At 39.3% G+C, this 13,559-nt stretch overlaps 1 protein-coding gene across 2 annotated transcripts in view; it reads left to right on the forward strand.

Annotated features, from left to right (window-relative positions):
• The window catches only part of NALCN (sodium leak channel, non-selective), a 375,909-nt gene that overhangs the window by 166,540 nt on the left and 195,810 nt on the right, over positions 1-13,559 (forward strand). For both annotated transcript variants that reach the window (XM_062193965.1, XM_062193966.1), the window contains exon 11: positions 3,303-3,434. In XM_062193965.1, coding sequence (XP_062049949.1) covers positions 3,303-3,434 — 132 coding nt within the window. The remainder of the gene's footprint in view (positions 1-3,302; positions 3,435-13,559) is intronic.

Consider the following 13,559-nt stretch of genomic DNA (forward strand, 5'->3'; position numbering starts at 1 on the left):
CTTGGGCAGTGACTTTCTCACTTCTGAGCAGAAAAATGCCTGAATTGCATTTATTTTCACCGCAAATTCAATACAAAATTTGCCATATATAAGCAATGTTCTAAGTACTTTACAAAAATTCACTAATTTAATGGCCATCTTTAGGAGTAAGTGCTACTATCTGCACTTTACTGATAGGAAAATTGAGACACAGAGCAGATAAGTAACTTATCCTTTGCCAAAGAGCCAGTATGTGCTGGAGTTTCAACTCTAGGCAAATTGCTCAGAGCCCAAGCTGCTAATGACAAGTTCGGGGTCAGGAAAAGTCTATGAAACACATATGTAGGTGCACAGGGACCATGGCGAAGCCCAAAGGAGGCAATCGTTTTGCTTATCCACTCTTGGGTACTTCTTTGGTTAGGCTGTCTTAGTTGCAAAGACTGAACATTTCTCAGGTAAGGACAAGCATCAGCTGAAAACTGGATAAAGAAATTACGGGATATGTACACTCTGAAATACTACACAGTGGGAAAAAATAAAATATTTTTGTTTAAAAAATGGATGAAACTGGAAAAAATCATACGTAGTGAAATAAGCCAGTCCCAAAAGGACAAATACCATATGTTCTCCTCGATCTGAGGTAACTAATAGAGCACCTAAAAGGTAAACTATAGAAATGAACTTGGCACTTGAAGATGCAATGACTTTGAACAGCCCTAGTCTCTACTGTTGAGGAACATTTTTTAGAAATATTTGTTGAACTCTTTATTTAGTAAAGAGTTAATCATATGTGCATGAAATTGATTAAAAATAGATTTTAGTAAAAAATAAGAATGGAAATAGGAGAGGGAGTAGGAGGTATGGGAGTGTGGGTGCAAGGGTGGGTAGGATGGGAAGAATCACTGTGTTTCTAAAGTTTTATGTATGAAATACTTGAAGTTTGGGTACCTTAAATAAATGGTTTCTGGAAGGGAAAAAGCTTAGAAGGGGTGGAAAGGAAAGTTGTGTGAGTATAATTAGGGATTCCAGCAGCTTTCTTCTATGCATATTTCTTCCATTGTCCAAGAACCTTATAACCAAGGTTAAAATTAAAAGGAATTTCTAAATATTTTTTTTTGACAGGCTGAGTGGACAGTGTGAGAGAGAGACAGAGAGAAAGGTCTTCCTTTTTGCCGTTGGTTCACCCTCCAATGGCCGCTGCAGCCGGCACATCTCGCTGATCCGAAGCCAGGAGCCATGTGCTTCTCCTGGTCTCCCATGCGGGTGCAGGGCCCAAGGACTTGGGCCATCCTCCACTGCCTTCCCGGGCCATAGCAGAGAGCTGGCCTGGAAGAGGGGCAACCGGGATAGAATCCAGCACCCCAACCGGGACTAGAACCCGGGGTGCCGGCACCGCAAGGTGGGAGGATTAGCCTGTGAAGTCACGGCGCCGGCCAAGGAATTTCTAAATATAACAACATCTTTCAGTCACTAATATAGTTTCCCTCTCTCTCATATAAACACGTGTCTTTAAATGTTTGCTTTGAGGAATTAAAGGAAGGAATAAAATTAGTGGGGCCAGTGCTGTGGCATAGCTGGTTAAGCTTCTGCCTACAGTGCTGTCATTACATATGGGTACTCCAGTTTAAGTCCTGGCTGTTCCACTTCTGATGCAGCTCTCTGCTAAAGCACCTGGGAAGGCAGTGGCAGATGGCCCAAGTTCTTACACCCTAGCACCCACGTGGGAGATCCAGATGAAGCTCTTGGCTCCTGACTTCAGTCTGGCCCAGCTCTGGCCATTGTAGCCATTGGGGAATGAACAAGCAGATGGAAGATCTCTCTTCCTCCCTCTCCTTTCTCCTACTCTCCCTCTGCTCTCGCTCTCCGTCTCCCTCTCTCTCTCTCCCTCTCGTTCTCTTTCTCTTTCTGTAACTCTACCTTTCAAATAAAATAAATCTTTAATGGGGTTTCTGGTTTCTGGCTTCAGAATGTCCTAGTCTGGGCTGTGATAAGCATTTAGAGTGAACCAGCAGATGAAGGATCTCTCTGCTCTCTCCTCTCTCCTCCCTCTCTCTCTTTAAACTCTAGCTCTCTCTGTGTCACTCTGCATTTCAAATAAGCAAAAATAAGATAAATTTACTTAAAAATATTATCTAACTAGATCCAAATGCCTTAAGAGCTGATTCTCAGGCCAGAGTGCTGTTTAGGACATGTGCCATCCTATGAGTCTGCTGTGTATCCACCTTCCCATGTTGGATTTTTCTCTCCTTTTTAATTCTATCAGTTAGTATTAGCAGACACTAGTCTTGTTTATGTGATCCCTTTGACACTTAGTCCTATCATTATGATCAATTCTGAACTGAAATTGATCGCTTTGGCTAGTGAGATGGCATTGGTACATGCAACCTTGATAGGATTGAATTGGAATCCCCTGGCATGTGAGAGTATTTCAGGAATGGAAAGCCAAGACACTGTGGCAAAAAAAAAAAAAAGCCTACATGAAAGATCTCTGTGAGTGAGATCCCAGTGGAAAAAACAAACCATCAAAGAAAGAGGTACCTTTCTCTGAAGGGAGGAGAGAACTTCCATTTTTACTATTACCTTGTCTAAATATGATCAGAGTTGGTGAACTCAAGAGGCTTCCATAGCCTTGGCAGCTCATGACAAGAGCCTCAGATGATTACTGACGTCATAAACAAGAGTGTCAATTGTTAAATCAACAACAGGAGTCACTGTGCACTTACTCCCCATGTAGGATCTCTGTCCATAATGTGTTGTACAATGTGAATTAATGCTATAACTAGAACTCAAACAGTCCTTTATACTTTGTGTTTCTGTGTGGGTGCAAACTGTTGAAATCTTTACTTACTATATACTAAATTGATCTTCTGTATATAAAGAGAATTGAAAGTGAATCTTGATATGAATGGAATGGGAGAGGGAGCAGGAGATGGAAGAGTTGTGGGTGGGAGGGTGGTTATGGGGGGAAAAAGCTGCCATAATCCAAAAGTTCTACTTTGGAAATTTATATTTATTAAATAAAAGTTAAAAAAATACAACTTAAAAAAATATTATCTAACCAACCACTGACAATTGAGATGTGAACTATACACAGATGAAATATGTGAGACCACTTCCCAGTCATTTGTTAGCTGTCTGAGGAGAAGGACCCCTCTGCTGGCACTCTCAGTAGTAAGGGACATTGATCAAACATCTTGGTAGCATGATGGCACACAGCAGCCGATCACGAAGGTGTGGTCAGTTGCAGTCTGAAAACACTAATGATCTCTGTGGTCCTGAGGGTCGGTTCTTTGTGATGAGCTCATCTGTTTTTGCCTCCCCAGAAAATGATGCGATCATCTGTGTTCCACATGTTCATCCTGAGCATGGTGACCGTGGATGTGATCGTGGCCGCAAGCAACTACTACAAAGGAGAGAACTTCCGAAGGCAGTACGATGAGTTTTACCTGGCAGAGGTACGCAGCTCGGGGAAGGCGAGGGCAAGGCCAGCCTCGCAGGGTCTCACATGGAGGTGAAATGCATTGCAGTCTAGGGATTACTCAGTTTCCACCAAAGCTGATCAGTTGCCCTTTCTTGTGTGTTTCTTCTGGCCACTTTCTTCTGGCTACTTTCGCCACCATGTGTCCTGTTGTCTGGGAACCCTTTTTCCGTGGGCGTTACCCTTCTGATGTTTTCTTCTTTACCTTTGCCTTGTTTCCTATGAAGTGTAAGCAAGCATGCAGTCAGTGGGTTATAAATAAGCAAGCCATCATGGCAGATCCACATGTCGGGGACTGGGAGGAAGTTTGAAAAGATAATACAATGATCATTGCACTAGAAACTGAAGTGTTACAAGCTGCACTAAAGATACCAAATCAATAGAGGTAGGATTAGAGATTAAGCATCACTGTAGCATCTGGCGTAGCATAGTGGGGTTTTGGCATAGTACTTCTTACCTGTAAACTCGTTAATATTTGATTCTTCAGCATTTTTAATGATTCCCAGAGTCCATTATTTTTTCCATTGTGGAAAAAAAATTGTATCTAAAATCTAGCTCCAGACTCAATGGCTACTTCAGAAAGTTCATGGAAAATGCATATTATCAAAAAACAATGTATGCATCTTGGCTATTTTTGTACTAATATGAATTTAACTTTTAGTTCTATTTTCCCTACATGTTTTGAGATTCTTCATATGTTACGTAAAAATCAGGTGACATATAGGAACCCATTCATGTATAGTTGTGTTTTACTTCAAAGTATCTACTATCTGAGAAAGCTAACTTAAAAGGCAAAAAAAAGATCTCAATTTGATTAATTTTATTATGAAAGCATTGTTTACATTTAAAAAATCAATTTTCTACATCATTGAGATCTCTTAGATACTCAGAAATCTCCCTATGCATTTAGAAATGGGTGAATTTAGAAATGGATTTGGTATAGGGAAAGGCATTGTGGTACAACTGGCTCAGCTGTTGTCTGCATTGCCGGCATCCCGTATGGGTGCCAGTTCAAGTCCTGGAGGCTCCACTTTTGATTCAGCTTCCTGCTAACACACCTGGGAAAAGCAGCAGACCTAAGTACTTGGGCCCCTGCCACCCATGTGGGAGACCAAGATGGATTTCCTGGCTCTTGGCTTCAGCTTGCATTGGCCTGGGCAGTTGTAGCCATTTGGGTCATGCAAAGTGGATATGGAAGACATCTCTCTCTCTCTCTCTCTCTCTCTCTCTCTCTCTCTCTCTCTCTCTCTCCTCTCTCTCTCTCTCTATCTCTCTCTCTACATTTCTCTTTCTCTCTCTAACTCTGCCTTTCAGATAAATAAGTAAGTCTTTAAAAAAAAAGTTCAATCTACTTATGCTCAAAGCTTTTCTGAAAAAGAATTAGATGTATGTGCCTATTGAATATAAACCTCTGTGTGCATATAGAGAACCTTTGAAGGAGTCAGTTACAAATCTCCCTTCCTGGAGGTTTGTTTCTTGCAAGGAAATATCCTTGATAGTAAACTCCCACTAGAGGGAATCTCTGTGATGTGACACTTGCCTCACGGCCACTGGTTTAAGTAATTTACAGTCTATCAAGAGTTTATGCAAGGGGCCTGTGCTGTGGCATAGTGGGTAAAGCTGCTGCCTGAAGTGCCAGCATCCCATATGGGTGCCGGTTTGGGTCTCTCTGCTATGGCCTGGTAATGCAGTAGAATATGCCCCAAGTCCTTGGTCCCCTACACCCTCATGGGAGACCCAGAAGAAGCTCTTGGCTCCCGGCTCCCAGCTTCAGATCTGCACAGCCCTGGCCATTGTGGCCAATTGGGGAGTGAACCAATGGAAGGAAGACCTCGGTCTCGCTCTCACTCTCTTCTCTCTCTGGGTAACTCTGATGTCCAAATAAATAAATAAATCTTTTTTAAAAAGAGTTTAGGCAATAAACGATAACAAGATGTTTATACTGTGAAGGACTAATGACAAGGGGTGATGAAGAAATTATATACAGACCAACACCTGAAAAATAAAAAAGAGTGTAATCTTGCTTTAAATCTAGTACAAAAAGAATGGATTGTTATTAAAAGCCAAGGGAAACACGGACCACTAGGAATGGTGTCAGGTAGGTTTCCAACACAAGGATAGTACATTCAAGAGTTCCCATTGAGTGATTTCTGTTTTTCCTGTGAGGGAGAAAGCAAGATCTATATTCACCCTGATAATGAGACAGGAAGGTGGGAATTTTGAATAGAAAGGGGAGTAAGGGGAGTGGGAAGGAGTATTTTGGGGTAAGCAAATAAGTAAATAAATAAAGATGCAGTGTGGAAAGGTGGGCATTGTGTCACGGCAAGTTAAGTTGCTGCTTGGGGATAACCACATCCCGTATCAGTATCAGTTCAAGACCCAGTTACTCTGCTTCCAATCCAGCTTCCTGCTAATGTTTCCCAGGATATAGCAGATGATGGCCCAACTACTTGGGCCCCTGTCACCCACCTGGAAGACCCAAATTGAGTCTGACTTCCGGCTTTGGGCTGGGGCAGTCCTGGCTATATAGCCATTTGGGGAGCAAACCAATGGATGGAACATACCTTGCTCTTGCTCTCATTTGCCTCTCAAGTAGATGAAAATAAATAAATGAACATTTTTTAAAATGACACAGCAGGAGTTGGTATTTAGTTCAGCACCTAAGACTCCAGTTAAGACACCCGTGTTGCAAATCAGGGCAGCTGGCTCTGGCTCCTGATTCCAGCTTTATGCCAGTGACAGACCCTAGAAGACAGCTGTGATGGTCCATGTAATAGATTCCTGCCATCCATGTGGAAGACCTGGATTGAATTCCTGGTTCCAGGCTTTGGCCTGGGCCAGCCCTAGCTGTTGCAGGCATTTGGAAATGAACCAGAACATGGAAACACATTCTCCCAGTCTGTCTTTTCTCCAGGTCAAATATAGAAAGAAGTAAAGAAAAGAGGAGAATGAAAGTGCAAATGTGAAGGGTGAAATCTCTCCATATGGTCACAAAACCATTGAAGTGGTGAAATAAGAGAGCTAGAAAGTAAGATGGTGATCGGAGAATGGGATCCAGGACTTTGTAATACCAGAATAATTTTGAGTAATCAAATACACAATCTAGGGTGTTATGTACCAGTGGATAGCTTGAAGATAATGATGTAACCAAAGCAGAAATGACAAGGAACTGTCAAAGCAAAGGTATTGGTTGAATCTTCAGCTGGACACTGACATCACTCAGAGTGAGTACAGTGCTTGGAGCAGAGTGAAGTCGAGGGCAAGGCCAAGGGCATGCAAAAGAGCCTGAAGGAGAGATTAGGAGAGCGTAGCTGCAGGAAGGTTGGACTATGTCTCAACAGACTGTCCAGGCGTAACAGATGGGATATCTTTGCCAAATCCACACATGAGGGTCTACAGCAAGTTCACAAAAATGTGTGTTATGAAAAACACTATTATGCATAGATTTCAAAATTTTTTCTATCAAAATAAACATTTTTAAATGAATTTTATAAATAAAAGCAATGATCTGAATCTTGGTTTAAGTAATAGAAGAAGTATTCACAATTGCTAAATGAAATATATTAATATTAACAATGACAAGAGCTACATTTTTTGGAAGCTGACCCTCCAAAGAAGTGCTTGAAAGGGATTTGCCTCACTTAATTATCTCATTTAATCCCCCAAACAGCTATAATAACTGTAATTCAAGGTTATGGACTATTAAAGTATTTTAGGAAATAGCATTATGTAATATTTTAGAAAGTTAATGTTTAAAATAGATCACAAAAGGCCATGACCTGTCATTTCTTTCTTAAATTGACACATATTCTAAAACAAATCATTTAGAAATCCAAACTAAACCACTCTACCCACCAGGAGACAACTCATAGTCTAAAAAACATCCTTTAAAAATAAATTAAAGCTGCTTAGCTTCTGATGTAAAGTTGGGTACTTGTTTTGTTACTTTAATTTATTAACCTAAACTTAGAAATAGTTAAGAAACAGGAAAACATTTTCTTTTTTCTAGCCAATACATAAATATAACAGACTGATTTTACTGTGTGAGGGTTTTAATTTTTCATTTTGACCTTAGGGAGCACATTATTATTACACATAAATTTATGTGTTTAGAATGAACATAACTATATTCAAAATGCACATTCTTGTTTTCTTTTTTTAAGATATTTATTTTTATTGCTTTGAAAGAGTTACAGAGATAGGTAGAACCAGAGAGAGAGTTCCTCCATCTGCTGGTTCACTCTACAAATGACTCCGATGGCTATAGCTGAGCTGATCCGAAGCCAAGAGCATGGAGCTTCTTCCAGGTCTCCCACATGGGTGTAGGGACCCAAGGACTTGGGCCATCTTCTACTGCTTTCCTGGGCCATAGCAGAGAGCTGGTTCAGAAGTGGAGCAGCCGAGACTCGAACCAGCGCCCATATGAGATGCCAGCACTGCAGGGCAGGGCTTTATCCCACTGTGCCACAATGCTTGCCCCTATTCTTGTTTTCTTAATAACAAAATTTAAGCAGTGTTTTCTCCCTATTGTTATATATAGGCTATACATTTAACAAAATGTATTTAATACATTTAATAAAAATTAGGCAAGTTCAGTGTTATGTACATAAAAAAGAACCGTTTTAACAGAATTTGCTTTTTAAGGAACTCCCAAATGGAAGGGAGAGACTCAACAATGGAGCAAGCAAGCACATAGAGCAGCAGAGAAGCTCCTGTTTTATTGCCCAAAGTCAACTCTATTTGCCCTCCTAACATTAGTCCCAGGTACACTGCCTTGCTCTGAGTCCACCTGAATTGGGAGCCCAGCCCTCTTCCTGCTTCAGGTATTAAGTTTTAGTGAGCATTTACTTATGTAGTCAGAGAAGAGAGAGAAAGGACTCAGAACTACATGCCCCAAAGGAACATACCCCACAAAGAGATGTGTCTTCCTCCAGTGTATCTTTTCCTCCCTCCCAGTCCACCTCTGTATCCCCTCGTCTCTGATGCAGGCTGTCCCCTCCCCACTCATGCACAGCAATTCCACTCCACACCCAGACTTGCATTCCCGACTTCCTCTTTGCTGTGTCATTTTAAAAAACACTCATTTATTCATTTTCATCTGCTTGAGAGGCAAGTGACTTGGGCGCTCTTAGTGATCTACCCCAGGTATTTCCTCCAAATAGATTCAAAGGCTCCCTGCAAATATTTCACATGAAATTCTTCATCTCATTCCATTATATAGAGATCGGAAAGAAAGGAGTACCTCAGACCCTTTTTATATGCCAGTTGTGCTTGGTAAAGGAAAATCAGAAGTGAAAAAAGTGAAAAAGACACAGGAAAAGATTTGTGACTCCAACAACTTCTTTTTGCTTTTACAAGTTGTGGTTCCATCAGAGTCTTAAGGGATTATCAGTATAATCCTGGATGCAGATTATACCTTAAACTTATATGAACTAAGGCCGGCGCTGTGGCTCAACAGGCTAATCCTCCGCCTTGCGGTGCCAGCACACCGGGTTCTAGTCCCGGTTGGGGCGCCGGATTCTGTCCCAGTTGCCCCTCTTCCAAGCCAGCTCTTTGCTGTGGCCCGGGAGTACAGTGGAGGATGGCCCAAGTACTTGGGCCCTGCACCCCATGGGAGACCAGGAGAAGCACCTGGCTCCTGCCTTCGGATCAGCACGGTGCACTGGCCACAGTGCGCCGGCTGCGGTGGCCATTGGAGGGTGAACCAGCGGCAAAAAGGAAGACCTTTCTGTCTGTCTGTCTCTCTCTCACTGTCCACTCTGCCTGTCAAAAATAAATAAATAAATAAAAAACAACTTATATGAACTAAGTGATTTACCCAATATATTTCATTGGCTATATGAGAAAAACTAGATAAAATGATTCCAAGTTAGTGTTTACTTCAATAAGCATCTATGTCAACAGTTTCATTTATCAAGTCCATGATTTTAATAAATCTAAAATCTAAAATCATAGTTTTTGCAGTAGAGAGCTAAGATATTCGTTAAATTTCTTGTCAGAAGTGATCAGGACTAATCTGTCAAATGCACCAGCTCTTTGGAAATGCCTATAATAGGGGAGAATTAATGTTGTTTTTTTAAACAAACTATTAAAATACAGTGTCCATACCAAGAAATGTATTTAAGTGTACAGATAAGTGAGTTTTGGTCTTCTGAGCATACTAGTAGCCAACACCCAAATTAAGAACAAAGCATTACTGATACCTCAAGAGTCCTCATTATCTACCCCCTACATTTCTTTTTTTTAACATTGGAAAGAAGACTATATTGTCATTTGCATGGTAAGATTCAGTGAAGCAATATTTATAATTAATACCAAATGATTTGACACCCACACAATTTTTATACTCTCTATATTAAATTCCACAGAGAAAATATGTGCTATTTCTCTTTCTGGGTCTCGTTTATTTCACTTAACGTAATAATCTCTATATGCATCCATTTCATAACAAATGTCTGGATTTCATTCTTTTTATAGCTTGATAATATTCCATAATGTTTGTATGTATGTGTGTATATATATATATATCATATTTTCTTTATCTAAATATCAGTTGATGGGCATCTAAGTTGATTCTATATCTTTGCTATTGTGAACTGAGCTGCTATAAACTTGAGAGTGCATATATCTTTTTCATATGCTGACTTAATTTCCTTTGAATATATTTTAAAATTGGATAGCTGGGTCATATGGTATACTTATTTTTTAGTTTTCTGAAAAATCTCTATACTTTTTTCCATAATGGTTGTACCAATTAACATTCCTGCCAACTGGGTATTAAAGTACCTTTTTCTCCACATCCTTGACAGCATTTGGGTTTTTTGTTTTGCTTTTATTTTTTGGTTTTTTTAATTATTATTTTTTGGATAATAGCCATTCTAAATGGAATGAGGGGGTACCTCATTGTGTTTTTTGCATTTCCCTAATGGATAGCATACTAGTAGCCAACACCCAAATTAAGAACAAAGCATTACCTGGGCCCTGCACCCCATGGGAGACCAGGATAAGCACCTGGCTCCTGCCATCGGATCAGCGTGTTGTGCTGGTCGCAGCGCACCAGCCGCAGCAGCCATTGGAGGGTGAACCAACGGCAAAGGAAGACCTTTCCCTCTGTCTCTCTCTCTCTCTCACTATCCACTCTGCCTGTCAAAAAAAAAGCATTACTAATACCTCAAGAGTCCTCATTATCTACCCCCTACATTTCTTTTTTTTAACATTGGAAAGAAGACTATATTGTCATTTGCATGGTAAGATTCAGTGAAGCAATATTTATAATTAATACATAATGATTTGACATCTTTTCATGTGTCTCTTGGCCAGTTGTACTTCATTCTTTGAAAAGTGCCTATTTTTATCCTTTGTCCATTTCTTAACTAGATTGTTTTGTTTTTATGGAATATCTGGAGCACTTTGTATAATCGGGATATTAATCCCTTATTGGATGCATAGTTTTCAGATATTTTCTCCTATTCTGTGCATTGCCTCTTCATTTTGTTAATTATATCATTTGCTGGGCAGAAGCTTCTTACCTTGATGTAATCTCATTTGTCTATGTTTTGCTTTTATCACCTATGCTTCTGGGGTCTTAGCCAAGAAATCTTTGCCTGAGCCCATGTCTTGCAGCATTCCCCCTATGCTTTCCTCTAATAATTTGATGTTTTCGGTCTTAGCTTTAGATCCTTGATTCATTGTGAGTTTATTATTGAATAAGATGTAAGGATGTCTTGTTTCAAACTTCTGCATGTGGAAATCCAATTTCCCCTACACCATCTGTTTAAGAGACTGTTCTTTCTCCAGGGAGTGTTTTAGCTCATTTTTCAAAGACTAGTTGGTTGCAGATGTGGGAATCAGTTTACAGAGTTTCTATTTAGTTCCATTGGTCTATACAACCTACTTTTGTGACAGTACCAAGCTATTTTGATTATAACAGCTGTGTAGTATGTCTTGAAATCTGGTATTGTGATATCTCCAGCTTTTTATTGTTTACAATTGCTTTGTCTATTGTGTTTTCATAAGAATTTTAGGATTTTTAGATCTGTGAAAATTGCCTTTGGTATCTTGATTAGGATTTCATTGGATCTATAAATTGCTTTGGGTAATTTGGACATCTTGAATTCTTCTAATCCATGAACATGGAAGATTTTTCATTTTTATTTCTTCTATTTCATTAACATTTTGTAATTTTCATTGTATAAATCTTTCACATCCTTAGTTAAGTTTTCCCAGTATATTTAAATTTTTGTAATTATTGTTAATGGGACTAGTCTTATAAGTTCTTTTTTCCCTCAGAGTATTATTGGTGTATAAGAATGCTATTAATTTTGTGTTTTGATTTTATATCCTGCAATTTGCCAAAATCTCTCAAGAGGTTTTGTCTCTTAGTGGAGCATTTTGGTTCCCCTATATAAAGGATTATGTCATCTCCTTTCCAACTTGAATCCATTTGATTTACTTTTTCTCTTGCTAAAACTTCTGGAACTGTATTGAATAGAAGTGAAGAGAGTGTCAAAAATTCTTGTCTGGTTCTGGATCTTAGTGAAAATTCTTCCAGCTTTTCTATTAATTTTGGGTTTGGTTTGTTCTTATTTTTCTAGGTCCTTGAGATGCATTGTTAGATAATTTATTTGATTCCTTTCCAATGTTTGATGTAGACACTTATTATTATAAATTTTCCTCTTAGCACTGCTTTTGCTGTATCCTTTAAATTTTGATATGCTGTATTTTCATTTTCATTCATTTCAAGGAATTTTTTATTACCATTTTTTTCATTGTATGACCCATTGTTCATTCAGGAGCATGTTGTTCAGTCTCCATGTGTTTGTATATTTTCTAGAGTTTATTTTATTGTTAGTTTCCAGCTTTAACCCATGTGGTCAGAAAAAAATACATGACATGATTTCAACTTTTTCAATTTGTTGAGACTTGTTTTTTGGTCTAGTATATAATCTATCCTAGAGAATGTTCCGTGAAGATGAAAAGAATATGTATTCTACAGCTGTGGGATGAAATATTCTGTATATATTTTAGGTCCATTTGGTCTATACTTTAGATTAGCTCTGTTGTTTCTTAGATGATTTTTTTGTCTAGTTGATCTGTACATTGGCTAAAGTGGGGTGTCAAAGTCCCCCATTATTGTTGCATTGAAGTTAATGTCTCCCTTTAGATCCATTAACACTTGAATTAAGAAACCCGAAACCCGGTGCTTTATCATTGGACGCATGTACATTTACTATAGTCATACCTTCTTGTTGAATTGACCCCTTACTCATTACATAATGACCTTCTTTTTCTCTTTTAATAGTTTTTGTCTTAAAATATATATTTTTTTGGTATTTGCATATCTACTCCTGCTTGTATTGGATTCCGTTTGCATGGAATAAGTTTTCCATCCTTTCACTTTCAGTCTGTGTGTATATCTATTGGTGAACAGTGTTTCCCATAGGCAGCATATAGAAGGATCTTCTTTTAACCATTCATCCAGTCTGTACCTTTTCTAGAAAAAATTGTTATTTATTTATTTGAGAGGTTGAGGTAGAGAGAGAGGGAGAGACAGAGAGAAAGGTCTTCCATCCACTGGTTCACTCCCCAGATGGCCACAGTGGCCAGAGCTAAGCCAATCCAAAGCCAGAAGCCAAGAGCTTCTTCTGGATCTCTCACACAGATGTAGCGTCCCAAGTACCTGAGCCATCTTCCACTGCTTTCCTAGGCCATAAGCAGAGAGCTAGATTAGAAGAGGAGCAGCCAGGACATGAACTGGCGCCCACATGGGATGCTGGCAGCACAGGTGGAGGCCCAGCCTACTACACCACAGTACCAGCCCCATTTGGAAAATGGACAATTTATTCCATTTATATTCAAGGTTATTATTGATAAGTAGTGCCTTGGTCTTGTCATTTTTTCATAAATATTTCTATTGTTTGTTCTGAATTTCTTTTGTTATTTGACGTGACAGATTTCTGCCTTCACATTCTTTCATGATGCAGATTGGCATTCTCCATTTCTGGGTGCAGAACATTTGTAAGACTGGCCAGGAAGTGACAAATTCTTTCAATTTTTGCTTGTCTTGGAATGTCTTTAGTTCATGTTAATTTGTGAATGAGGA

The sequence above is a fragment of the Lepus europaeus genome, chromosome 6 (genome assembly GCF_033115175.1).
Source record: "Lepus europaeus isolate LE1 chromosome 6, mLepTim1.pri, whole genome shotgun sequence".
NCBI lineage: Eukaryota > Metazoa > Chordata > Mammalia > Lagomorpha > Leporidae > Lepus > Lepus europaeus.